General features: G+C 45.2%; 1 protein-coding gene across 1 annotated transcript; it reads left to right on the plus strand.

The window, feature by feature from the left end:
* Window positions 1-244: 244 nt before the first annotated feature.
* On the plus strand, window positions 245-24,513 carry LOC115077401 (extracellular calcium-sensing receptor-like). The gene is given in 7 exon segments (XM_029579690.1): window positions 245-393; window positions 15,041-15,232; window positions 16,163-16,454; window positions 19,260-20,105; window positions 21,373-21,585; window positions 22,398-22,587; window positions 23,588-24,513. Coding segments are annotated over 7 exon segments (2,808 nt in total).
* Window positions 24,514-27,636: the final 3,123 nt, after the last annotated feature.

Consider the following 27,636-nt stretch of genomic DNA (forward strand, 5'->3'; position numbering starts at 1 on the left):
TTTAGCCCGCTTCACGGATTCCTCACCTTCCTGTCCCTTTTGTGGGACGACAGAATCTGTATTCCATGCAGTTTTCTTCTGTGCCAGACTGCAGCCCCTTTCATTTTCCTTAAAAACCTGCTCCTGCAGTGCTGGCTCCATTTCTCCCCCCTCCCACATGTTTATTTTTGAGGGCACCGTGTCCCGGAGCCCAGCTCATAGAGCAAGGGATGTCCTCATCAACCTCCTCCTGGCTCTTGCAAAAATGGCCGTCTACAAGACCAGAGGGCGACGACTGGTCGGGGAGGTACCCGTGGACCGCAAGGACCTGTTCCGGGCATTGGCGCTCTCCCGCCTCCGAGCAGAGCGCTGCCTCGCGGTGCCTACTGGCTGGGTGGACGCCTTTGCCAGCCAGTGGGCATGGACAGTTTGATCTGCCTCCTCTGAATTATGTTTTACAATTGGATATATGATTTCTTCCACGTGCACTGTATTACATTTTTGAGTTACAGGCACGTTACACTGGTTTACGTTGAATTTTGCTTTACACTGGTCTCTTCTCTCTGTTCGCCTTGGGGGGACCAAGTTTTGTTGTATTGCTCTGGCTGAACTAAAATAGGCCTGGTTGCACCCCAATTCATGCAGGGACTTGTCATTCTCATTTTCGTAGGTAAGTCAATGGGACAATCAGAACTACAAATCCCTGCATGCAATTGGGCGAAGCCAGGCCCGCATTAGCCTGCTCCTTACGACACAGAGCCAGGTGGCAACCCTAGGCAGATGCCGGCAAACTCCCCAGAGGAGAGCGGCGAGGGAAGTTCTGAGAAGCAGCGGAACAACCCGTGTCACAGACACAGCTGCCACTCTGCAACTGAAATTACTTCATAATTGATTAATTGGCGGTGTTTGGGGGCCTTCATTTCCCGCCAGGCTGACGACACGGGGAAAAGAATAACGGCCATCAATGCAATCAAAACAAAAGTTTGAGAGAGAGAGAGAGAAAAAAAAAAAGCCAGAGGGAAGCCGAGTTTGTACAATGAGGAAAGGAAACTGCTGTCTGCGGAAAACCAAGTGAAACAAATTAAATCACAATTCTGTGATGTGATACAACTGGGCTGTTCCAGGGATGGGCACCAAGGGAAAAGGCTGAATACATTTGCAGTTAATATCCAAATGTGCCTCAGGAAGGGCAAACAAACGCAGGCACTTCTTGTATGAAAAATGTGGTAGCACGCTTCTGGCACCGAGAAGAAATAAATTGTTATTACCCAATTAAAATTGTCATAAGCCGAGGCACAGGGAGAGACAGTGACCTGCCTGAGGTCATATCCAGAGCGTTAGTGACAGAGCTGGGGATTAGAACTGAAGCACCGGGAGAGAAAGTGGCTTCCCTCAGGGTCACATAAACAGAGTCAGTGACAGAGCTGGGGATTAGAACTGAAGCACCGGGAGAGAAAGTGGCTTCCCTCAGGGTCATATAAACAACAGCAGTGACAGAGCTGAGGATTAGAACTGAAGCACCGGGAGAGAAAGTGGCTTCCCTCAGGGTCACATAAACAGAGCCAGTGACAGAGCTGGGGATTAGAACTGAAGCTTCAGGAGAGAAAGTGGCTTCCCTCAGGGTCATATAAACAACAGCAGTGACAGAGCTGAGGATTAGAACTGAAGCACCGGGAGAGAAAGTGGCTTCCCTCAGGGTCACATAAACAGAGTCAGTGACAGAGCTGAGGATTAGAACTGAAGCACCGGGAGAGAAAGTGGCTTCCCTCAGGGTCATATAAACAACAGCAGTGACAGAGCTGGGGATTAGAACTGAAGCACCGGGAGAGAAAGTGGCTTCCCTCAGGATCATATAAACAACAGCAGTGACAGAGCTGGGGATTAGAACTGAAGCTTCAGGAGAGAAAGTGGCTTCCCTCAGGGTCACATAAACAGAGTCAGTGACAGAGCTGGGGATTAGAACTGAAGCACCGGGAGAGAAAGTGGCTTCCCTCAGGGTCACATAAACAGAGTCAGTGACAGAGCTGGGGATTAGAACTGAAGCACCGGTAGAGAAAGTGTCTTCCTCCAGAGTCACATAAACAGAGCTGAGGATTAGAACTGAAGCACCAGGAGAGAAAGTGGCTTCCTCCAGAGTCACATAAACAGAGTCAGTGACAGAGCTGGGGATTAGAACTGAAGCACCGGGAGAGAAAGTGGCTTCCCTCAGGGTCACATAAACAGAGTCAGTGACAGAGCTGGGGATTAGAACTGAAGCGCCGGGAGAGAAAGTGGCTTCCCTCAGGATCATATAAACAACAGCAGTGACAGAGCTGGGGATTAGAACTGAAGCTTCAGGAGAGAAAGTGGCTTCCCTCAGGGTCACATAAACAGAGTCAGTGACAGAGCTGGGGATTAGAACTGAAGCACCGGGAGAGAAAGTGGCTTCCCTCAGGGTCACATAAACAGAGTCAGTGACAGAGCTGGGGATTAGAACTGAAGCACCGGTAGAGAAAGTGTCTTTCTCCAGAGTCACATAAACAGAGTCAGTGACAGAGCTGGGGATTAGAACTGAAGCGCCGGGAGAGAAAGTGGCTTCCCTCAGGGTCACATAAACAGAAACAGAGACAGTGACAGAGCCGGGGATTAGAACCAAGGAGCAAAGAGATAAAGAGACTCACCTGAGGTCACACACAGAGAGTCAATGATAGAGCCTGGGATTAGAACTGAGGCACAGGGGCATAAAGTAACTCCACCCTAGACCACACACAGAATCAGTGACAGAGCCGGGGATTAGAACTGAATCACAGGGAGATTAAGGGGGTCAGTTTGAGAGGGACTTCTGCAGTTAATACAGTGTTTTATATGTAGACGCCTTTTACAAACGTGTGCACCTGGCATACAAGTAAATTTATGCATACATGTCCTGTTCCCATGTAAGTTTGTCTGCAGTTGGGGAGAGCTTTGTGTTTACACAAAGACACCATAAAATTTGGCCACGTGCATGTATTTTGTCAGGACAATTTTGTGTGCATCAAACAGCCAGTGAAATTTGCGCCAGGGTGGGTTTGATGAGATAAATGAAAACTGGTGTAGCTTATGCACACATTTGCAGCCCAAGTAATGCAGATGTTTGAATACTGTTTTCTGTAGGATTCATCTTGAGGTCACACACAGAATGCACTTGGGTATTGTGTGCAGTTCTGGTCACTCCATCTCAAAGCAAGACATAGCAGAACTAGAGAAGGTACAGAGGAGGGTTACAAAAATGATAAAGGAGATGGAATGGTTCCCTTATGAAGAAAAGCTAAACAAGCTAGGGCTCTTCAGATTTTGGGAAGGGATGATTCACAAAGGATGTGTTAGAGGACTATAAAATCATGAGTGGTGTGGAACAGGTTGTATATGAACGGTCATTATCCTTTCAAATAATACTAAAACCAGGGGGCACTCCATGAAAGTAACAAACATTAGAGCATATAAGAACATAAGAAGTGCCACACTGGTTCAGACCGAGGGTCCATCAGTGGCCAAACCGGGCCACAAGTACCAGGCAAGATCCCAAACAGTAGATAGATCCCATGCTGCTCACACCCAGGGATAAGTAGTGGCTTTCCTCAAGTCTACCTGATTAATAGCAGTTTACGGACTTCTCCTCCAGGAACTTATCCAAACCTTTTTAAAAAAACAAAACAGTAAGGCGGCACTTAGAAGCAAGTCACGCTGCACAACTCTCTGGCCCCTGAAGCAGACGCGGTGCGTTGAAACACTGGCAGAGTCGGGCGGGCACACAGCTCCACTTTATAAGGAGGCGTTTATGATTTGTACTATCGAAGACTGTTAATTATCAGCGACAAGATAAGTTGGATGGGTTGTTACTGATTATATAAGTTGAGCTGAATTGCTTCGTCAAGGAGAGTTGATTTAGGACAGTGAGATTTGGTTACCTCATCTTTACTGAATGAGCGAAAAAACTGATAAAAATTGAGCACATCACGGGCACCACATTTAGAAGTTTCATTTAGAGAAAAAACGGTATCTATCCTTGTCATTCTCGTCGCCTTTCTCTGTGACTTTTCCAGTGCATTTATATCTTTTTTGAGATGTGATGATGACCACAATTGCACACAGTACTCTAGGTGCAGTCTCATCATGGGGCGATACGGAAGTATTATGACATTCTCCGTTTTATTCTCCATTCATTTTGTAATAATTCCTAATGTTCTGTTTGCTTTTCTAACCACCGCCACACACTGAATTGAGAACTTCAGAGTATTGTCCACGATGACACCCAGATCCAAAACCCAAATGCAACGTATGACGTCCCTCTGCATATCCCTACGGAACACACACGTAACACAAATAAGAGACCGAATGTTTTCCATAGCAGGCCTCAGATTATGGCACTCTCTCCCAGAGTCGCTACTCCAGATAACAGATAGAAAGAGTTTCAAACGAGAACTGAAAACATGGCTCTTTATAAATGCATGTGAACTAATGTAAAACTCCAATATGCTAATAACATAGCTGCTGGAACATTAGACTATGCTAACGAACTGAGCAATAAGTATTGAGTGATGTATACTGAATATAACATGCAGGATAAGGTAATGGAAATCTTAGGTTATAATTCTACTTCAAAGCACCCCAAATAATGTTGATGTATCGACCCAGAATATGCATTTACCGTCGGGATGAAATAGATTTTACATAAAATCGACTTAGAAAATATGTTTGCTAGAAATTGTATATGATATTATATATCGACCTAGAATATGAGCATTGAAGCAGAATTGGAAGGTTGGTCCAGCAACCGGAGGCCGAATTTGTAAACCGTTGTGAGATCTGACTTTGGAACGATGGTAGATAAAACGCCCAAATAAATAAATAAATAAATATAAAATATGTGTAAAGAATGTCTGCTCCTGATATAAATTCTTAACTTTTGTAGCTGCGCTTTTTGGGTTTTTTTTTTCTATTTTCCTCATTTTGTCAAAGTCTGCATTTTGAAAGTTAAATGCCAGCGCCATAGTTTTACTTCGCTCCTCCCTCCTGTCATTAAGTCAAATTTGATCGCTTTCTGATCACTGTTGCTGAGCGGCCCCCCCATACTGAAACTAGCACAGCAGAGTTTAAAAGAGGCTTGGACAACTTCCTGGAGGAAAAGTCTATAAAACGTTATTAGTCAAGTAAATTAGAAGAGAGTTGTAAGGGGGAGACAAAGCGACCCTCCCTCCCCCACTTTAAGGTCACACAGAGTGAGTGGCAGAGTCGGGGATTAGAACTGAGGCTCAGGGAGCTAAAAGCTGGCCAGTCATGACTTGTTAATATAGGTAGTCCGTTTATTAACATTTTCCAAAATGCTTGGCAGGATCGCGCACGTCTGTCTGGTGCAGCACTGGCCTGGCACTTCCAGCTGCCCATGTTACTGGATGCGAGTGACTAATAGTGGATGTAGTACAGAAATACACACATCTGGGACAGAAATGGCTGTGCCGAACCCTCCAGCATTAATACACATCCTTCCAGGTGCTGTAGGCCAGGGCACCAGGGATGCCCCCAGAAGAGCCCACCTGGAAGAGTGGCCTGTCTTTTTTTTGGAGTCCACGGGACACGGGACTATTCCCTGGGCGTGGGACAAACATACCGCAGATGTGCTGAACGTGGTACATGCACGGGACGGGCGTCCCGGATGCGGGGCATGGTTTCAGACTGCGGGACGGGGTGTACTGAACGCGGGGGCAACCTGAGGACTGCGGGCCAGGAGCCCTGAAGGTGAAACCCAGGAGGCAGACGTAGGAACGCTGCCACTCTAGCCCGGCAAACCCGTCCTTCCTCGCCCTGGGACTTGGCCCGCGCGCTCTAACCTTTCCGCCTCTCATCCGCTCCCCACCCCCCCACTCCTGCTGAAGGGGCCGCTTCAGCAGCAGCTGGGCCCATTAGCCTGTTCCCAGAGCGAGCGCGTGGCATGATCGCCGCACACCGGGCTGGAAAATTGCTGTACTGGGAAGAGACGTTCATTTACCTTCCCCGAGCGCTGCATCTTAATGGCAGGCAGATCAACCCGATTTTTTTTTTTTTTTTTCATGATTGAATCCAACAGCGGGGAGGGGGGGAAGGAGAGTAACAGGAAAAGAAAACAATCCAATTAAGCAGTTCCATCAGCGGAAACGTGTCCCAGCAAGGCAGCTCGGTGCCTAGTGGGGTAATTTACTGCACATTTACCTGCCCTCTCCTGTGGCAGCTCATTCTTGACTTTGATCACTAGTCCATTAAAGGTACAGTGCCTCTTCTTCTGCAAAATGAACTGTGCAACGTTATACTAAAACACCTCTCTGTTCTCTATACACGAGTTACACCGTATCACTTTATATCAAACATAAAACACCCACTCCCCTCACTGTCCCCCATACACGAGTTACACCGTATCACTTTATATCAAACACAAAACACCCGCTCCCCTCACTGTCCCACATACATGAGTTACACCGTATCACTTTTATATCAAACATAAAACACCCGCTCCCCTCACTGTCCCCCATACACGAGTTACACCGTATCACTTTATATCAAACATAAAACACCCGCTCCCCTCATTGTCCCACATACACGAGTTACACCGTATAACTTTATATCAAACATAAAACACCCGCTCCCCTCACTGTCCCCCATACACGAGTTACACCGTATCACTTTATATCAAACATAAAACACCCGCTCCCCTCACTGTCCCCCATACACGAGTTACACCGTATCACTTTATATCAAACATAAAACACCCGCTCCCCTCACTGTCCCCCATACACGAGTTACACCGTATCACTTTATATCAAACATAAAACACCCGCTCCCCTCACTGTCCCCCATACACGAGTTACACCGTATCACTTTATATTAAGGATAAAACCCCCGCTCCCCTCACTGTCCCCCATACACGAGTTACACCGTATCACTTTATATCAAACATAAAACACCCGCTCCCCTCACTGTCCCCCATACACGAGTTACACCGTATCACTTTATATCAAACATAAAACACCCGCTCCCCTCACTGTCCCCCATACACGAGTTACACCGTATCACTTTATATCAAACACAAAACACCTGCTCCCCTCACTGTCCCACATACATGAGTTACACCGTATCACTTTTATATCAAACATAAAACACCCGCTCCCCTCACTGTCCCCCATACACGAGTTACACCGTATCACTTTATATCAAACATAAAACACCCGCTCCCCTCATTGTCCCACATACATGAGTTACACCGTATCACTTTATATCAAACATAAAACACCCACTCCCCTCATTGTCCCACATACATGAGTTACACCGTATCACTTTATATCAAACATAGAACACCCGCTCCCCTCACTGTCCCACATACACGAGTTACACCGCATCACTTTATATCAAACATAAAACACCCACTCCCCTCACTGTCCCACATACATGAGTTACACCGTATCACTTTATATTAAGGATAAAACGCCTGCTCCCCTCGCTGTCCCATATACACGAGTTACACCGTATCACTTTATATCAAGCATAAAACACCCACTCCCCTCATTGTCCCACATACATGAGTTACACCGTATCACTTTATATCAAACATAAAACACCCACTCCCCTCACTGTCCCACATACATGAGTTACACCGTATCACTTTATATCAAACATAGAACACCCGCTCCCCTCACTGTCCCACATACACGAGTTACACCGCATCACTTTATATCAAACATAAAACACCCACTCCCCTCACTGTCCCACATACATGAGTTACACCGTATCACTTTATATTAAGGATAAAACGCCTGCTCCCCTCGCTGTCCCATATACACGAGTTACACCGTATCACTTTATATCAAGCATAAAACACTCACTCCCCTCACTGTCCCACATACACGAGTTACACCGTATCACTTTATATTAAGGATAAAACCCCCGCTCCCCTCATTGTCCCACATACACGAGTTACACCGTATCACTTTATATCAAGCATAAAACACCCACTCCCCTCACTGTCCCACATACACGAGTTACACCGCATCACTTTATATCAAGCATAAAACACCCGCTCCCCTCACTGTCCCACATACACGAGTTACACCGCATCACTTTATATCAAACATAAAACACCCACTCCCCTCACTGTCCCACATACATGAGTTACACCGTATCACTTTATATTAAGGATAAAACCCCCGCTCCCCTCATTGTCCCACATACACGAGTTACACCGTATCACTTTATATCAAGCATAAAACACCCACTCCCCTCACTGTCCCACATACACGAGTTACACCGCATCACTTTATATCAAACATAAAACACCCACTCCCCTCACTGTCCCACATACATGAGTTACACCGTATCACTTTATATTAAGGATAAAACCCCCGCTCCCCTCATTGTCCCACATACACGAGTTACACCGTATCACTTTATATCAAGCATAAAACACCCTCTCCCCTCACTGTCCCACATACATGAGTTACACCGCATCACTTTATATGAAGCATAAAACACCCACTCCCCTCACTGTCCCACATACACGAGTTACACCGCATCACTTTATATCAAACATAAAACCCTCGTTCCCCTCACTGTCCCACATACACGAGTTACACCGTATCACTTTATATCAAGCATAAAACACCCTCTCCCCTCACTGTCCCACATACACGAGTTACACTGGATCACTTTATATTAAGGATAAAACCCCCACTCCCCTCACTGTCCCACATACACAAGTTACACCATATTGCTTTACATAAAAGACAAAACTCCCATACCCCTTGCTGCCTCCCTTATTGAGGTGACGATGGGGACAGATAACAACATTTTGGTTCACTTTGTTTTTAGCAGTTTCATGTTGATTAAGAATGAATTCAACAGACCTCACTGTTTTTTTCTGTCTTCCGGCTCTTATTAGTTATATAATCGAGCACCTACAGGAAAAGGTATGAGACAGAACAAGCGAAAACTCCTCTTGACTCAGGATTTTTTTTTTTTTTTTTTTACAGATCTATGTCTGAGCAGTGGGAATGGCAGGGGGTGCTGCAGGGCAGGACTGAGAGGTGATTTGGGACAGCTATATATATATATATATATATACACATATATATGTGTATATATATATATATATATATACACATATATATGTGTATATATATATATATATATACACACATATATATGTGTGGGTGTGTGTGTGTGTGAGAGAAAGAGGGAAGTGTGGCAGGATTGACTGGGTGTAGGTTTAAGTATGGAGCATGGGCGTAGCCAGAATTTAATTTTTTTGGGGCCCAAAGTTAACATGGAGAAAAGGGGCCATTGTGCAAGGCCCCCACCTTGCCCCATTCTGTGTGGGTCTTCACTGCAGTAGCTACAGAATCCTTTAATTTGCCTCTCCTTGCCCTGGTGGTCTCTCACCATCCCTCTGTGCTCATGGCAGCTTCTTTCTGCGGGAGTTCATTTTTCAGGCCACTATAGAGCAGTTATGTAAGCAGACTTTCAACCATGCCAGGCATTCCTGGAATTTTAAGATGCTGGGGGGATAATTATCTGTCAGAAGTGAGCAGAAAGACTTTGATGGCCTCAAAGATTTACTGGTCTAGCCCAATGGCATCGTTGTTTTCCTCTTCAAGTTAGCCCTTTTAAAGGTGCAGGTAATTATAGACTGGCAATGATTTCAGTGCCTCCTGCCCCCTGACTGCTGCACCTTTAAGGGCTTAACTCATATGTGACATGATCCTGCTGCTGGGGGCGGGAGCCTGAGACAAATGGGAGGGAGCACAGCCTCCTCCCCTCCCCCTCCAAGGCTAGCGATGCCTCTGGTATGGGAACGAATGCTCATCTTTCCAGAAAGGCACAGAACCTCAGAGGCAGACAGGGAAAACTGTCTTGGATTAAGGAGCAGATGGTCGGGCTTCCATGGCAGGCAGCTGGTACTGGGAGATATCCTTAGCTTCGGCTTAGCTGGGCAGACTGGATGAGCCAGTCGGTCCTTATCTGCTGTCATCGACTATGTCACTGTAATCTCTTCTCCTGTCCACTAATGATGGATTTTGTTTTTGAAGTGGCTGGCTGCAGGAGTAACGCTATCACGATCAATAGCATAACCCTAGCTCCTTGGATCTCACTGTCCTACCAGCACTCACTGTTTCAATATCGGCTTCAAATAATCTTGTATGAAATTCATACAAGGCCTGACTGGGGCAATAAAGGGTTTGAGGTAGGGAGTCAATACCTCTTAGTCTTTCTTAAATGCCTCTTCTTTTCCTCATTCCCCTCCAGGCATTCCAGTAGCATCGCCCCTTTTAAACAGCTCTTCCCCACATCATTTGCCTCCAGTGTTGCCTCTCTTATGCCCCATTCATGGTGGATATCCTAAACAAAGCCACGGACTGTGGGGGTCACCAGGACAGGTTTGGAGGCCTTGGGGTAGTGGTAAATGAAGTTTACACCAAAGAAAAAGGGGATTATTAGCAGAGTGATACAGGGATTAGTCTCGGGTCCAGTTCTGCTCAATATTTTCATTCATAATATTGCAGAGGGATTACTAGGAAAAGGTTTGCCTTTTTGCAGATGACACTAAAATTGGCAAAAGGTTGGATCTCCTGCTGGAGTTGACAAAATGAGTAGCATTCTAAGAAAGTTTGTGGAGTGGTCCACTGCTTGACAGCTAAGATTCAGTGTGAAAAAGTACAGAGTCATGTATTTAGGACAGGGATGTCACCAGGTCATGCCGTACTTAGGCAGTCTAGGGATGTGTGTGTGTGTGTGTGTGTGTGTGTGTGGGGGGGGGGGGGGTTCGGGACCAGCTGCAAGGCTGCCCATGGTAAAATGGGTGCCCCTTGGATGATGCGGCGGGCCAGCCTGGATCTCTGATGAAGCAGCTGCACTCTACGACCATGCGGGAGTCCCAGAGAGCTCCCTGCCACTACTGCAGCGGCCTGCAGTGTTGGTGCCCCCCCCTCTCCGCGCCTTACCCATCCCTTCTGATGGCCCTGATTTAAGGTGCATCAAACTTTAGGGAGCAGTAATTGATTGGGAGGATAAAAGAATGGATGGACTTCAAACAGGATAGAGGTTTAAGGGTGATCACCTCAGATGATCTTAAGGTTGCAGACCATCGCAATAAGGCAGTGTCCAGAGCCAGAACCAAAGAGTGGATAGAGAGAGGTATTACCAGAAGAAGATGAGAGTACCTTTATAAAAATCACTGGGTAAATCTCATCTGAAATATGCTATCCAGTTCTGAAGGCCGTATCTCCGAAGGGATACAGACAAAATAGAGGTGCTCCACAGAAAGGCTACCAAAATACTGCAGAGAGGAGGAACACTCTGAGGCTCCAATGAGTTAGACTCAGGTAACGTTAGGAGATAGTTCTTCACATAAAGAATGGCAGATGCGTGGAAGGGCCTCCCAGGGAAGACAATAGAGGCAAAGACAATAACAGAATTCAAGAAAGCCTGAGATGACCATGGAGGGATTCTTAGCTGTGGGGGAAGTCAGTGCAAAGCCAGAGGTTGAGTAGAGTCTACAGTGTTGGGGGAATAGGAGGGAGAGGGGAAGGAGGAGGATACTTGGGCAGGGGGAAGGGGAAAAAGGGAGAAGCTGTGGCTTTTTGGGGGTTATTTGGGGGGAAGGGGAGGTTGAGTTGGTAAGCTTTAGTGTGGAGCTGTCAGCAAGAGGGAGAAGTTGGGTTGAGCAGGTAGAACCAGCAGCAAGTAAAGAGAGAGATGAAAGGACTTAGAAGAGTGAATATGAGAGCCCCTTCTTTCAGTAGTGTACCAGCCCCATTTAGCCTAAGGTCTGTTTCTCTAAAACAATTGGTAGGGGAGGGGGAATTGGCATGTCACCTACCACGGGCAACCAGATGACGACTACAATTCCCAGCTAAGGCAAATTGGATAAAGAAAAATGTCTTGCAGGTGATCAAGTTTGTTTGGTTTACAAATTGGAGATCTTTTTACCACAGAGGGTGGTAGTAAAAGTACAGAAGGGTGATAACCAGCACTAGAATAGTAGGCGGGGCTACTGGGAAGAACAGATATGTCAAATGGTCCCTTTCTGCTGACATCTACTATGTTACTATGGCACCTCTTAAATATCTCTTCTCTGGGTCATTCACTGCCAGAGACTTTAATGACATTTCCCCCTTAAATATCTCTTCCCCATGTCATTCACTCCATAGGCTTCAATAGCATCACCCCTTAAATATCTCTTCCCTGTATCATTCATCTCCAGAAACCTCAATAGCAACTATGTCACCTCTTAAATATCTCTTCTCTGGGTCATTCACTGCCAGAGACTTTAATGACATTTCCCCCTTAAATATCTCTTCCCCACATCATTCACTCCAAAGGCTTCAATAGCATCACCCCTTAAATATCTCTTCCCTGTGTCATTCATCTCCAGAAACCTCAATAGCAACTATGTCACCTCTTAAATATCTCTTCTCTGGGTCATTCACTGCCAGAGACTTTAATGACATTTCCCCCTTAAATATCTCTTCCCCACATCATTCACTCCAAAGGCTTCAATAGCATCACCCCTTAAATATCTCTTCCCTGTGTCATTCATCTCCAGAAACCTCAATAGCAACACCCTTGTAAATATCTCTTCCCCATGACATTCACTTCCATAAACTTCAATGGCATCATTCTCTTAAATATCTTTTCTCCACGTTATTCAACCCCAGAAACGTCAATGGCATCATCCTCTTAAATACCTCTTTCCCTTGTCATTCACCCCCAAAGGCTTCACCCCTTAAATATCTTCTTCACATCATTCTCTCCCAGAGACTTCAATAGCATCACTCCCTTAAATATCTCTTCCCCATGTCATTCACCCCCAGAAACTTCAGTGGTGTCACCCTCATAGATATTGATATAACTAATGACAGTCACGGAAGAGTCATTCAGAGGTGGCTCAGCATTTAAGAGGTGTGAGAAGTATTGGTTTAAGATCCCATCCTATTCACAGGTGAAGAAAAGCCCCTGGTGCTGTTTCTATGGATCAGGCATGCCATCCAGTGGACAGTTACGGTAATGTGGCATGAGGACCCCTCCTGCTGCACTTTGTTCAGCATATACTGACCAGCTCCCCACAAGATTCCCAGAGTTTAGTGTGTGCTGGCAGCTGTTTGTGCTGCCTTGACCCCTTCATATCGCTGGCAGATGATGGACAAATCCCTTCTTTCTTTCCCCCCCCCCATTGTAAACAGTGACTTTGATGAACACACCTGGGATTTCTCTGGCTTTGACTCCAAGATGCCGAGATTCGAAAATAATCACCGGATATCTGGGCAAGTACCAGAAATCTCTGAGTGCATGCAGCTGAAGTGGCCTGTATAACCATGGTCAATGATAATAACAATGTCCATGACTTGTATTGTGTGATCCAATGGCACTGTGCTAGGTTGACCCAATGTATCATAAGTCAACGCTTTAGGTTATTTGCTCTCTCTCTCTCTCTCAAGATAGATTTGAACTATCCCCATTTTCATCTGGATTACTTTCAGCGGCTTCTGCAGAACAGACCTCATCTGCCATTCCTCAAATTGTCCTCTTCCAGAGCTATTTCTGGGGTAGTTAAAGTTGCCTCTGGAACTTGTGCCTCAAGGATTCAACTTAGTCCTATCCACCTCCTCCTGGTTGGCTCATGCTGGTTGATACCAATTGTTTTTACTGAGTACTTGAATTTAAGAACATAAGAAATGTCATGTTGGTTCAGCCCTAGGTCCATCAAGCCAGCTACAGGTATCAAGCCATAGTGGAACTAGAAAAGGTGAAGAAGAGGGTGACAAAAATGATAAAGGGGAAGGAACATCTCCCCTAAGGTGAGAAGTTTCACAGGCTTGGGTTGTTCTGCCTGGAAAAAAGACAGCTAAGAGGGGACATGATAGAAGTTTATAAAATCATAATGGGGTAGAACAGGTAAATAAAGGATGGTTATATACCCTTTCAAATAATACTAAAACAAGCAACCCTAACAATTAACAGATTTAAACCAGATTGTAGAAAGTACTTTTCACTCAATGCACTGCCAAGCTGTTGCCAGAGGATGTGATCAAGGCATCTAGCACAGTGGGGTTTAAAAGAGGTTTGGACAAGTTCCTGGAGGAAAAATCTATAACACATTATTAACCAGGTAGACTTAAAAAAAGCCATTTCTATCCCTGGGAGTGAATAACAGAAATTAGATCTGCTTCATAGAATCTATCGGGTATTGTGTCTTGGACTGACCACTGTCGGAGACAGGATGTTGGCTCGATGGGCCTTGGGTCTGATCCAGCGTGGCATTTCTTATATACTTATGTTGTTAAGCTCAGCATCCTGTCTCTGAATGTCGCCAGTCCGGGTCACAAGAACCCAGCAGATCCCAAAAAAAGTAGATTTCCTGTTATTCATTCCCAGAGATGTCAGTGGCTCTCTCAAATCTACCAGGCTAATAATGTTTTGTGGACTATGACTCTCTCTAGTCATTCATCCTTTGTCAACCTTCCCTCACCAGGGACTTGAGATAAACCATACAAGGTCTCATTTGTTAATAGGTTCAATTAAGAAAAAGTGGTAATGGTGGAGAATCTCCCACAGGCTTAGAATGAAAATGATAAAACTCATCTCCACTGGGGGCGGAACATGGGGAGGCAGAGAGACAGGGGAAACCAGGAGGGGCAGAGAGATAGAGGAGGGACAGATAAAAATGGTGAGAGAGAGACTGATGGAAAGAAAACGAGAGAGAGAGAGAGAGAGAGAAGAGGCAGAGATAGGAGACAGAGTAATTGAATAACAAAAGGAAACAGATAAAAAACAGAGAGTGAGAAAAAGTTGCAATAAAGAAAGCTATAAAGGCAGGGTGATAGCTAAATAAGAGAGGAAAGATACCAGACACAGAGAATTTTAAGGCTCTTGGCAGTGTCTGAGGCTCTGGAGCCTGGCAGGAGAAAAGCGATTCCCTCTGCCTAATTATTACTGGCTACAATGTAGGGATAGGCTCTAGGCTTTTGGATTTTTTTTCCCTTTCTTCCCTCCCCATGGTCCTTTCTGTGCTTGGCGCCTGCAGGATGCTTCCGCTGCTGCTGCTGCTCTCCTTCTGGCCAGTGTCCGGGGCACCGTGCCACCTGTGGAGCCTGGGCGTCCAGGGCTTCAGCCAGGAGGGCGACATAACCATTGGAGGGCTCGTTCCAGTGCGCTACCCACAAAGGGTGCCCGCCCACTCCTTCAGGGACCCTCCAGAGAGCCTGCCGTGCACCGTGTAAGGAAATCTTCCTCTCCCGACCTATCACATTCTGCCTGAGGTTAAAGGGAGACCTGATGATACAGGGGGGCTGCTCTGCCTGGGCTGCTACCTCTCTGCCATCAGGACACACCAGGGGGCCGAGGATGATACCTCTGCCCCCCAGTTTCCTGCTGGTTAAAGGCAGCAGGGCAATAGCCCTGAGGCAGGTGTCCCCCAGCCCTGCATGAAATAGCTGGCACGTGCGTAAGTTGGATCATGAGGAAGGATGTGAGGGCAGAGGTAAGAGGCACAGACAGCAAGGAAAATCCTGACTAGTCATGCTCTAAAGTCACCAGTTTGCTTGGCTTAGACGTTGCCTTAGAAAATGAAGTAGGAAAACCTTGTGATCTGTCTGCTATTTGGGATCCTGCCAGGTACTTGTGACCTGGATTGGCCACTGTTGGAAACAGGATCCTAGGCTTGGTGCACCCTCTGTCTTTTCCAGTATGGCAAGTCTTATGAAGAATCACACCAAGGGCTTCTGATCCATGCAAAGATGGCAGCAGCACATGAGATCCCAACACAGAAGGGGGCAGGAGATGAGGATATGGGGATGGGAGGGGGGGGGGGGGGAAACTTGGGATGTTGCAGCATAGGGAGAGCAATGGGTTGGAGTTGAGAAAAATGCCTTGCGCGTGAGGCAGGATCTGTGATGAGGATGGAAGGGCGCATCGTTCAGAGCCAGCCAACTGGACCTCGTTTCCAGAGAGAGACTTCAGACCAGTGCTTGGTTTCCTTTTACCTCCCTCCTTGTGCACCCTGGTACTTGCAATGCCGGGTTTCACTGGGAGCATTGGGAGCCATAAATCCCACAATCGGGTCACGGAAGTTCTAAAATCAGAAGTGACCTCAAAGGCCTTCCCCAGGGACTGGGCCCCCCTCTCTGATTCTGGATCTCGTCTGCAGGTTTGACTTCCATTCCTATCAATGGCTGCAGGCCCTGCGTTTCGCCGTCGAAGAGGTCAACGCCAGCCCCAGCCTGCTCCCCAATGTGACCCTGGGCTTCTCCATCCTCAACAGCTGCGGCATGCCCGCCACAGGCCTCGCCGGGACCATGTGGCTGCTTTCTGGACAGGGCCAAGTCATCCCCAACTACCAGTGTTCTGCAGCTCCCCCCCTGACAGCTGTGATAGGAGATGCAGCCTCACTGGTCTCCCTCCCCATGGCCTATCTACTGGGCCTGTATGGATACCCGCAGGTAAGGACAGGTTTTTAATGCTTATGGGCTGACTCTTTGTGAACTGTATAATTACAAGGTCACAGCCTAGATGTTGTTTTTATGATTGATGTTGATTCTGAACATATGGGCGGGAAAAGCGATTTATAAACTGGAGTAAATAAATAACTAGAAACTAACCAAGTCAGCGCTTTCCAGAATGCCATTAAGTCCAGGACATCAGGGAGAGGCTGAGCCAGTCTTGGTTTTTGCTCCTGTTGTATCCATGGGACTCGTCCCAATTTTGTTTCTCAAGAAATGCAGAAGGTAGTAGTGCCAGCGACGCAACAAGGGCAAATCCGGGACTAACTCAGTCTGTGCCTGATGACCAGAAGTTGATTAACGTCCTTTGATTCAGCAACACCATAGATAATGGTAATGTCCCTAGTAAACCCCATGTTTTCCATAAGGCTTTTGCTATTCTGTCCTCTACAGTGAAGCCCCCTGGAGACCATGACACTAGGAAAGTGCCATGCCGGTGGTGCATTCTTATGAACCATTGATAACTTCATCATCCCGGCCAAAATGGCCACCAAACTGCCCTTCAGTCTTCTCCTTCCCAGGTTGAGCAAGTTCAACTTTTCCTCGTTCAAGCCATTTGTCATCATTTGTTGCTCTCCACATCCTCCTTAAAGCCTGGGACCCAGACATGGGGATTAACTGATTTCTTTTTGCGTTAGTGCTTCTAATGTAATTTTGGTGTGCCCTGGAGGAGCTGTATATGCCATTCTGAGACAGGACCTCTACTTGGCATGAACCGGCTGTTTCTAGGAACTGATATCTAATCATGGTGAGACGTTCCAGAGGAAGGATGTGGGTCTGTTCAATAAACAGCAACAAGGGTTTTGTCCATCTTCATGCAATAAAATGACGGTCTTATTTAACATGAGCTCACCCTGAAAAAATCCGTGTGCACTAAAACCGGCACAATGACTGTATCACGCCAACAAGCCCATTGGTATTGAAACACGTTAGCAAAATAGAACTTTTCCTGCTTTTCTGTATATTAATCTCATCATGCAAAATGCAAATTGTATGTTAATTAGGATAAGAAGGCCAGGTTAGGCATTCAGGGGCTGCTTATCAAGTTGAGGTAAACTGAAAAAGCACTATCACAGATGAAATAAGGACAGTGTCGTAATGCCTCCTTCATTGGCGTTAATGGCCTCTGAAGGTATTTTTTGACTGCTTTCCGGGCTCATGAGATCGCTCTGTGTGTGTGCGCGCGCGCCCCTAATAACTTTCTGATTTGGCGTCTTATTCAAACTGAAATTTCAGGATATGTCAGAGGTAAAGTGGCGAGTGCATGAGGACTCTGACAGGTTTTTTTTTTTTCTTCCTGGATTGACGCACATGTACAGACCATGGACTCACGAACCAGAAAGGAATCTCCGTTAGCTCTGGGTGGAACTTCTTGCTTTCTATGAGAAAAGTAAGGACTTTGTTATCTACAGACTGTTCTTTTATTTTTTTGATTGAAATGATGCCCAAAACAGTTCCAATGTTTATGTATATTTTTTATTATTTATTATTAACAAATACATCTTTCAATATATGAGTAACTACTTTTTGTAAAATATTTTATGACTCCATGAAAACATGTGCATATTACTTTTAAGTAATAAAGCAACCTGTTTTTTCTATCTTCATTCTTCTATGCACAAATTGCTATGAGGTGTGCACTTGGTCTGATGATCCTTGATGTTGGTTAGTTCCTCATCTCTCACTGGCTTTATTGTCCACCCCTTGCAACAGCCTTGAGCCTAGGGCACTTTATTTTATGGTCCGTGATGTCGACAATTGCAATTCTTCTTTTGCACTTTGGGTCTTTGGGGCAGGAAGGGAGGAAGGGGCTATATGGCTGCTTGGCCAGAAGAATGGGAACCCTGGCAGTAGCATCTCCTTGATTATTTTTATTTTATTTATTTAAAAAGTTTTGTATACCGTCGTTCGAAATACATCACAACGGTTTACATAAAAAAAACACAGGGTATGCATTGGAAGTTTACAATACGCATTCAAATAAGAAAACAAATACCTTAATAATAAAAACACAAAACATGAAAAATAACGCCAGTCTTTAGTTCTAGATGTTATTAGCCTTGCTCAAGGTTGTCTAAATAGGCTTGTTCAAAAAGCAAGGTCTTGCTAAAGACCAAGACCCAGCAGGCTCACCTTCTCAGTGAAAAGATATTGAAGATAATACAGTCCCTGCCATTCTTACATGCACAAGCTCTCCGTCTCCCATTCTTGGTGCTCAAAAAAACCTCCAATAGCTCATTGGAAGCACCTGCAAACACGGTGAAATGCGATATCATTTCTTTTCTGTCTTTTATAATCTCATTTTTGTTGTGCCCAATCGACACTGAAGTTCAAAGGATTATTAAAAAGGGTGACTGAGATGACGATGCGGTCCCTGCCTCATCCGATCCCTTGTATAAATAAACATGGGGGTGTCAAGGGGAAATCTGCATACGCAAACCCCTTTCCTTCCCCAAAAAGGACCAGGGGACTTTCACTGCTGTCCAGCACCGTGGTGAGTTTTGGTTTTGGATTTTTGATTTAATTACTTGTCTTTCGGCCTCACTTTTCATTGATTTGGGAGCTTTTTGGCACCATGAAACCACTGCTCCATTTGTAATAGACTATTCCAGGACAATCGCCAAGCTTAGCCACTGGCTGTGGGGGAGAGGGAAGGGCCACTACATACACTGAATGAAGGATATCTGATGGATGGGTCTCTGGCACCAAATTGATAAATGACCACATCCCTAACTTCTTCCACAGATAAGCTATTATGCCACAATCCCACTGCTGAGCGACAGGCATCTGTTCCCTTCCTTCTTCCGCACCATTCCTAGCGATGAGGCTCAGTCCCGGGGCCTAGCCCACCTGGTGATGCACTTCGGTTGGACCTGGGTGGGGATCCTGGCGACTACAGAAAATTATGGGCAGTTTGGGAGCCAGATCCTGAAGGATGAAATCATCCGGGCTGGTGGTTGTGTGGCATTTCAGGAGTCCATCCCTACCACATATGCCGCAGAAAGAATCCAGTACATTATCCAGGTGGTCAAGAGGTCAAAGGCGAATGCCATTGTGGTTTTTGCTTATGAGAATTATGCGAGTCAGGTGCTAGAAGAGGCTTCAAGGCAAAATGTGACTGGGAAGGTATGGGTGGCAAGTGAAGCCTGGTCAATCTCTAGGACCATAGCTGGCAAGAATCTACAAAATACTTTAGAAGGGACAATTGGTTTTGCCATTCGCAAAAGGGACATTCCTGGCTTGAGGGAGTTCTTGGAGAGCAACCATCCTTTCTCCTCACCCAGAGACATCTTCATCAAGGAGTTTTGGGAGAAGACCTTTAATTGTCTCTGGAGCTTTTCACGCACACCCCAAGTGAGAGGAGTTGAGGAGGATCTGAAAGAGGCATTTCATCCATGTACAGGCTTTGAGGAACTAAGAGGTCTCAATACCACTTATACAGATGTCTCAGACCTGAGGATCACTTACAACATCTACAGTGCAGTATATGCAGCTGCTCATGGCCTGCAGGATCTCCAGTCATGTCAACCTGGAACAGGACCATTTGCCAATGGATCTTGTGCCAACATCTTTCATATAAAGCCATGGCAGGTAGGAATTAGACTTTCATTTTTCTAGGAGGAAGTGGAATGGATTAAGGAGTAACAGACTCAGTTTAGAAGGTCAAATGAGCAAACTTTATCTAAAATAAGCTTGTCTTCCAGTGTACCTCAATGAAGAGAAAAATGAAAAGACAGGATTGGAGGGGAGCTCAAGTGGTAATTTACATTCATAGAAAACCATCGTTGCAATTCAAGAGTCATCTAGACACTTAGAAAGGCAATGCAGGAAGGGAATCCAGAAGGTCATTTAGAATCAAAGAAATATAGGACCAGAAGGGTCCTTAAGAGATTGCCTATAATCCTAAAAAGATAGGGCTAGTCTAGAACTCAAGAAATCATTTAGAATCCTAAAATGGCAGTGCTGGAAGGGACATAGATGGTCATCTAGAATTAGAGAATGATAAGGCTGAAAGGGATTTTGGGAAGTCATTTAGTTTCTCATCCTGCTGAAAGGTGGGATCCACAGTACCTAACCCATCCCAGACAGATATGTGTTTAACCTACTCTTGAAAAACTCCAATGATTGAGGTTTCTCTATCTCTTAGTCCTCAGCTACCCTTACAGTTAGAAAGTTCTTTCCAATGTCTCACCTAAATTTCCCCTGCCTCAATTACCAGAAAAAATGACTTTTTATCAGGGTTTCAAATGATAGAGAAAACATGGAGAGTCTCAGTGCACTTTATCACCAATAAATAGGAAGATGAGTAATCAGGAAACTAACGGAAGAGAGGTCACCCTATAAGTAATAAACTATGCACTATATTTCAAATGGAAAGGTTGGCCCAATGGCAAGTGCTGTACATTGCCATGCAGAAGGTCCCCAGTTTGATCTCCGAGTCAGGTCTTCTGCTTCCCAGATTGGCTGGGGATGCTGTGAAGGAAGCACTCATGCCCCCCTGGAGGGTGGGGGAGAGGAGGGTGTCATAATCATTGCTTAAGGGTGATACCTGGTTGCTAGAACAAGAAGAAGCCATGGTACATTGCTCCCGTCCTAGGACTGTCACTGCAATAAGCAGAATAAATGTGCGTGAGGGGGTGGTGGTATGGTTTTAGCCCCCAATATACCAGACACAAGTTTCAGAGATATTTTAGTAATTTAGTAAAATGTTTATTATGATAAATAAATGATGGCCAACTACAATATGTATAGTTTATCCACCTTGAAATGGACTTGTTATTATTTGGAAAACTTAAAAACCCAAACAGGTCTGCTTATTCCAGGCTTTTTTCTCTTTCAATTCCTCTGGCACCCACAGTTCCTTCGTTATCTGAAGAGAGTCCGCTTTAAGAACAGAGATAAAGAGGAGCAGTTTTTCGATGAGGGAGGCAACCCACCATCGGTCTACGACATCCTGAACTGGCAGCTGGACTCCAATGGCCAGGTCAAGTTCGTCAAAGTTGGGAGCTATGAGGGGCAGGATCTCGTTCTGAACAAGAGCGCCATAGTGTGGAATGGGGGAAACAGACAGGTGAGGCTCCTCTATTGTGGGCATGTACCCTCAATAATGAGACCAAATAGGAAATGAGACGTTCAGTCTGCAGGTTGTGAGTATAGTAGACATTTACTTTATATTGCATGCTCCCATGGAGGTCATGGAACTACCGTTTTCTCTCCTTCTTGACTCTTGTGAATTTCCGGTACTTTTCCTCTCTGCCCTTCTGAATTTCCTGTTGTAACTCACTCGTCTCTGCTTGGTTTATTTGAGCAATTTTTAGAATGGCAAACCAACTACACAGGAAATTCAGAAGAAGCAAGAGAGGAAGTGACTGACTACTCAAAACGATGAGAGGAAATGATGAGGCAATGACACAGGTATATGCAGGAAAGCAAAGATGAAGCCAAGAACCAAGCAGATGAGAAATTTCGAAGGGATAAGTAAAAGAAGGCAGTCTCCATTAACATTTTTTTAAAATTGTATCATAGATATTTCTATCCTAGTAGCCTAGAAAATTGTTTTTTTTCCTTTTTTTATCAGCAAAAATAGTCAGTGCTTCAATATCAGAAATAAGCTAGCATTTGTATATACAACTGAGATCAAAACATGAGAATCATCTTCTACATAATTGATTGAATCTAGAGCCATTAGTGGTGATCTCTTTCTCCTACTGCCTGTGGTTAGCTATTCCTCTACACATCTCCATCCACCCCATAACTCAGGGGCTGCCATGTCCATCCACCCAACTTGTAAGCTTTATGGTGTAGGGAGCTAGATGTCATTTACTGTTCCTAGATGACTTTGTGTTACTTATTTGTTGTACCTTCATGTTGACTGCTTTGAAGAGTGTTGCATACACAGGCAAGGGTAGGGTGAACACCTCTGTTTTTTTTTCTTTGTCTGCTTCTTAGACTCCCCGTTCCATTTGCAGTGACAGTTGCCCACCCGGACATCAAAGGGTGATGAAGCAGGGGGAGCCACCATGCTGCTTTGACTGCAAGCTGTGCCCTGCTGGTGAGATCACCAATGAAACTGGTGAGCACATCATCTTTAGCTACAAGCGGTTTTTATTTATTTATTTATTTATTTTATTTTTATTAAATTTTCAAAAACATTATTCAAGAAAAACTCTTGCAATCAGGAATTAAACAGGTCTGTTAAAGAAAAATGAGGATCAAAATCAAACAATTAAGAAACAGTAATATAGACTTTAAAAGTCAGGCTGTAATAAAGATGATTCAATTAAGCAAATCAATTAGAGGAAATTAGGAAGCCTAATTTAACAGAAAGGTACAGATACATCTCAAGACACAAGTGGAGGTGACTTATTCTGCAGGAAATTATCCAAATGACTAGGTTCAAAGAACAAATAACCAACTCTTTGATACTTAACTAAACACACAGAGGAATTTTTAAAAATAAAAATGTTGCACCTATTCCATTACTCTCTGCTTCTTCTCAAGAAAGCATTTTCTTTGGACTCGCTTATTTCCGACTAAGTCTGGAAGCACCAGTATTTCATGTCTAAGAAAGTGTTGATCTCTAAGATGGAGAAAGAGATATAATGTCCATATTTTATTAGATTCTTGGTATGTCTTCTACATGTAAAATATCCTTAATAGAGGTTTGGGAATTCTCAAAAACATAAGCACCTTTAATAAAACGGTCTCCCTTCAGATCCATAGCCAAAGGCTTCCCCACAGGTTCCTGACAGTATACCAGCATGACCTGCGCGAGGCTTTATTGGGATCGTTAGTCTAGTTCTGTTCTGGAAGCACTATATCAAAAAATGAGAGGGAAATATCCCTTTACCTGATCCCTTGAGCCATCCGGTCCTAGAGGTGACAGGCTCTGTGTCCCTGTGCTCCTGTACTTGTTTTCAGAGCTATTCAGTCCTAGATGTGGTAGGTACCTCTACCCATCCCCATTCCTAGAGGCTCTGTGTTCCTGTGCCAATCCTGAGCCTTTCATTCCTAGTTTTTATATTCTTTCAGAGCAAATGAAAATACTAAATCCAGATTCCTCTCTTTCTTAGATTCTTCTGTATGCATTCTCTGCCCTGAAGACTTCTGGTCCAATGACAAAAGAGATCAATGTGTCCCAAAACTCATGGAGTTCCTTTCCTTTGAAGAACCATTGGGCATCATCCTCACTACTGCTGCCACTTTCTTTTCTTTCCTTCTCATCGGCGTTTTGCTTATTTACGCCCGGCACCATGAGACACCCATCGTCAAAGCCAACAACCGTGAGCTCAGCTACCTCCTGCTCTTGGCGCTCCTCCTCAGCTTCCTCTGTACCTTGATTTTCATTGGTCGCCCCTTGACAGCAACGTGCATGGTCCGTCAGACCGTCTTCAGCCTTATCTTCACTCTCAGTGTCTCTTGTGTGCTGGCCAAGACCATCATGGTGGTTCTCGCTTTCAATGCCACGAAACCCGGCAGTGACTTCCGGAAATGGGCAGGTTCCAGGCTACCCAACACCATCATCTCTCTTTCCATGGTCCCGCCTGTCCTGATCTGCATTGTCTGGCTCTACAACTCTCCCCCTTTCCCAGAGAGAAACATGAATTCCCAGCCTGGGAAGATCACCATGGAATGCAACGAAGGTTCCGGCCTGGCCTTCTGGTGCTTGTTGGGGTACATGGGCTTTCTGGCCGGGGTCAGCTTCCTGGTGGCCTTCCTAGCCAGGAAGTTGCCCGACAGCTTCAACGAAGCCAAACATATCACTTTCAGCATGCTGATCTTCGGTAGCGTCTGGGCCTCCTTTGTCCCGGCCTATCTCAGCACCAGGGGGAAAAACATGATTGCTGTGGAGATCTTTGCCATCCTGGCTTCCAGTGGGGGCTTGCTGGCTTGCCTTTTCTTCCCGAAGTGCTACATCATTTTAATAAAGCCAGATATGAACACCCGAGAGCATCTAATGGGGAAAGGAACTCACAGGGTGAAAAAGAACAAACACTAGTGCAGCCGATACAAAATGAAACATTGTATCTCTTTCACTTTGTTGTTTCTTTGTTGGAAAATATGAGAAAGAAAGTTGGTGATACCAAACCGATGCAGGTGTTCAATGCTGTATTGTATTTTTAGATTTCTTTCTGCATGGATTAGGTGGGGGTTTTATTTGTGTGTCAGAGCCACAGGCATTTACTTCTGCGAGGTCTGAGAACTCGCAGAAGTATTTTTAAAGATGCCCAGCACCCACAGACTCCAGCCAACAAACCCTGTTCCGCACCCATGAGGGGAATCCCATTTCTGCTTCTCTAAACCAGTGTTTTTCAAGCCGGCCCTGGGGTGCGCTCTCCCTCCCCTAATGAAGCCAGTCCAGTTCTTGGGATACAGACAACGAATGTGCATGGGATAGGCTCGCATGCGATGGAGGAAACGTATGCAAATCTGTCTCATGCGTAATTCACTGTGGATATCCCACAGACCAGACCGGCTAGGGGGGTTACTCCAGGACCCACTGCACAATGTCCGTTCCACCCCTGCCCCTCTACTTCCCTTTCTCTCTCTCTCTCTCCTTCACCTGATGGGAGCTGCTGACCTCTGCCATTTCTGACACCATTCCTCTGACCTCACCCACCTCTCTCATCCTTTCTGCCCCTGATCAGGGGGCCACCATTGAGAGGAAGGCGAGTGGAAATGGGGAGAGAGAGAGGGGACGAGGCATAGGTTGAAGCTCAAGTCTTCTGCTCATTCTAGAGGCACCTGTACTGCCTGTTTCTTCTCCACCTCCCGGATTCTCCGTGGCTCTTCCTGTTCACGGACCTAGGAACTGGCAGCCCTGTTGCCCTTCCTATGTTTTCCACCCCCCCCCCCAGGCCCTGGAACTGCAGCAGCAGCACCATCATATCCCCAAGATCACTTCTCCTCCCACACAGCAAAACTGCATTGCGGATTTAGAAGGGAAGCGTGCACCCCTTCAGAGAGGAAGAGGAGGAGCAGCGGGGGGGAGGGGGGAACACCACACCGAGCGCACGCTCTGTCAGTGTCCTGTGGGGGCAGCACTAGAGCCACTGCCTTTCCAGAGGTGGTCGTCCTGCAAGGGGGCTCTGGTCAGCTGATAATTTGCTCCTGGACGTCCCGAACCCTCGGCTAACTAGGATGTGTCCCACAGCGGCCCCCACACTTTGCAATAGGCTGCCAGAGTCTATAAGCCGTAAAGTCTTTCAGGAAACAGCTCAGAGTTTTTCTTTTTTTTTTGCAGAGGCCTGCAGGGTGCTGAAGCAACTTATTTTTATTCAGTGCAGCACGGATTTTCTTTCACTCATGTGCTTTTTATTTCGTCCTGTTTGATTTTATTGTTTTTTTTTTTTACTGTATATTTATTCTTTAATATTCTTTTATGTACTGTTTTATGTACCATTTTACATTACATTATGAACGCTTTTACTGCAAGCCGCTCAGGACTTTGGAGTTTGTGGGATAATAAATGTATAAAAATAAATGAATGAATAAAGTTCTGGTCAACAGTTGCTAAGCCGCACAGCAACATTTGCGCACTTCTCTAGATCTTAGCTGCATGCTGCTCCTAAAACCTGAGTATAGCTTTGGTCCTTACTACAAAAGAGCCTGACACCCTTTAGGTACTTCAGTGCAAACCCCCAGCTGAAATACTTGATGTTCAAATACTTTGGACAAATCTTTATAACAGGAGGTGCATTCATTTGAAACAAAATGAAAGAGAAACTAACAAAATTTTACTTGTTTTGCTTTTTAAAATTTTTTTTTACCACTGCTGCCAACAAAAGATACCCCCCCCTCCCCCAGGCTCCCTCTCCAATCCTCTCCACCCCCCCCCACTTAACCATATCTTCCTTTCATCATGGAGCAGGCGTGATCGATCGCCGGTGGTAATGCTTAGAAATGGTGCAGGCAGACCGAGGATGGTGCCTTTAATGAATGAATCTAGTACTTTTATTTATTTTTATTTATTTTTAGTTTTTATATACTGGAAGTTCCTGTATACAATACATATCACTCCGGTTCACAGGTAACAGAGATAACTATCGCCAGGATGGCGATTTACAAGGAACATATCAAGGAAAATATCAAACGATTAATCTATTATAGAGTAAAAACTACAAACTACAAACAATATCAACTTAGAACACATAAATAACGCAATGAGCTTTACATTATTGTTGTAATAACAGGAAGGTGGTTGTTGCTCTTCTTGCTTTCAGCTCTCAGGGAAAGCTTGAAGGAAGAGCCAAGTTTTGAGTTTCACTTTGAATATCGCCTTTGAATATTCACTTTTATATCGCCTTAGCTGAATTAGGACTCGGGGCAAGCCTTACAATGCAAATACCTTGTCTAAAAACTAAGAAGTCCATGTAAAGCCGCTGTGCCAGATACATTCATCCAGCTAACTAGCCCATATATTCAGCGACGTGGCCCTGCCACTGAATACATCCAGCTGTCCTAAGGTTAGCCAGATAAGGACAGCTCTACAATGCAATCACAGTTACCCGGTTAACTCCCCCCCCCCCCCAGTTCACCCATTCCCCGCCCACCGCTGAGATTGATAAATTCTTAGCTGGATAAGTATCTATCCTGCTAAGTGGCAGCCGCTGACCGCTGCTGGATATATTGAAACCTCCTTTATCCGGCTAAGTAGCGCTGAATATCGGCATCTAAATATTTTTAAACTATTACTGCTTGCTACAGCTTTCTTCTAACACATGCATAAATATGTTTATAAAACAACATTCTCAGCTTTAACCAAATACACAGAAAGTGCCCTCCTGTAAAAAAAAATAAAAAATATTATAAAAATCCAGCGTAAGTATCATTTTAAAGGAGAGCATTCAGCCTGGTCGACCTTAAGAGAACCCAGAAGGAAAGTCAGGGCATTTCCAGAGTTTAAGCCCGGGTAGGAACATGCTGGCCCTCAGGACTCCAGGAGAAGACAGCTCCTGTAACATAACTGTCCTATTTGTGAGTATATAAGAGAGGCAGTCCTTTTAACATTACTGTCCTATTTCTGTGTGATAATTGTTTGGCTGTGAATGTTGCAAAGAGAAAGCAACTCTGGCAACAACGCTGTCCTAACCAAGAAGACTGTAATTCAATGTTGCAGTTC

The sequence above is a fragment of the Rhinatrema bivittatum genome, chromosome 16 (assembly GCF_901001135.1).
Source record: "Rhinatrema bivittatum chromosome 16, aRhiBiv1.1, whole genome shotgun sequence".
Lineage (NCBI taxonomy): Eukaryota > Metazoa > Chordata > Amphibia > Gymnophiona > Rhinatrematidae > Rhinatrema > Rhinatrema bivittatum.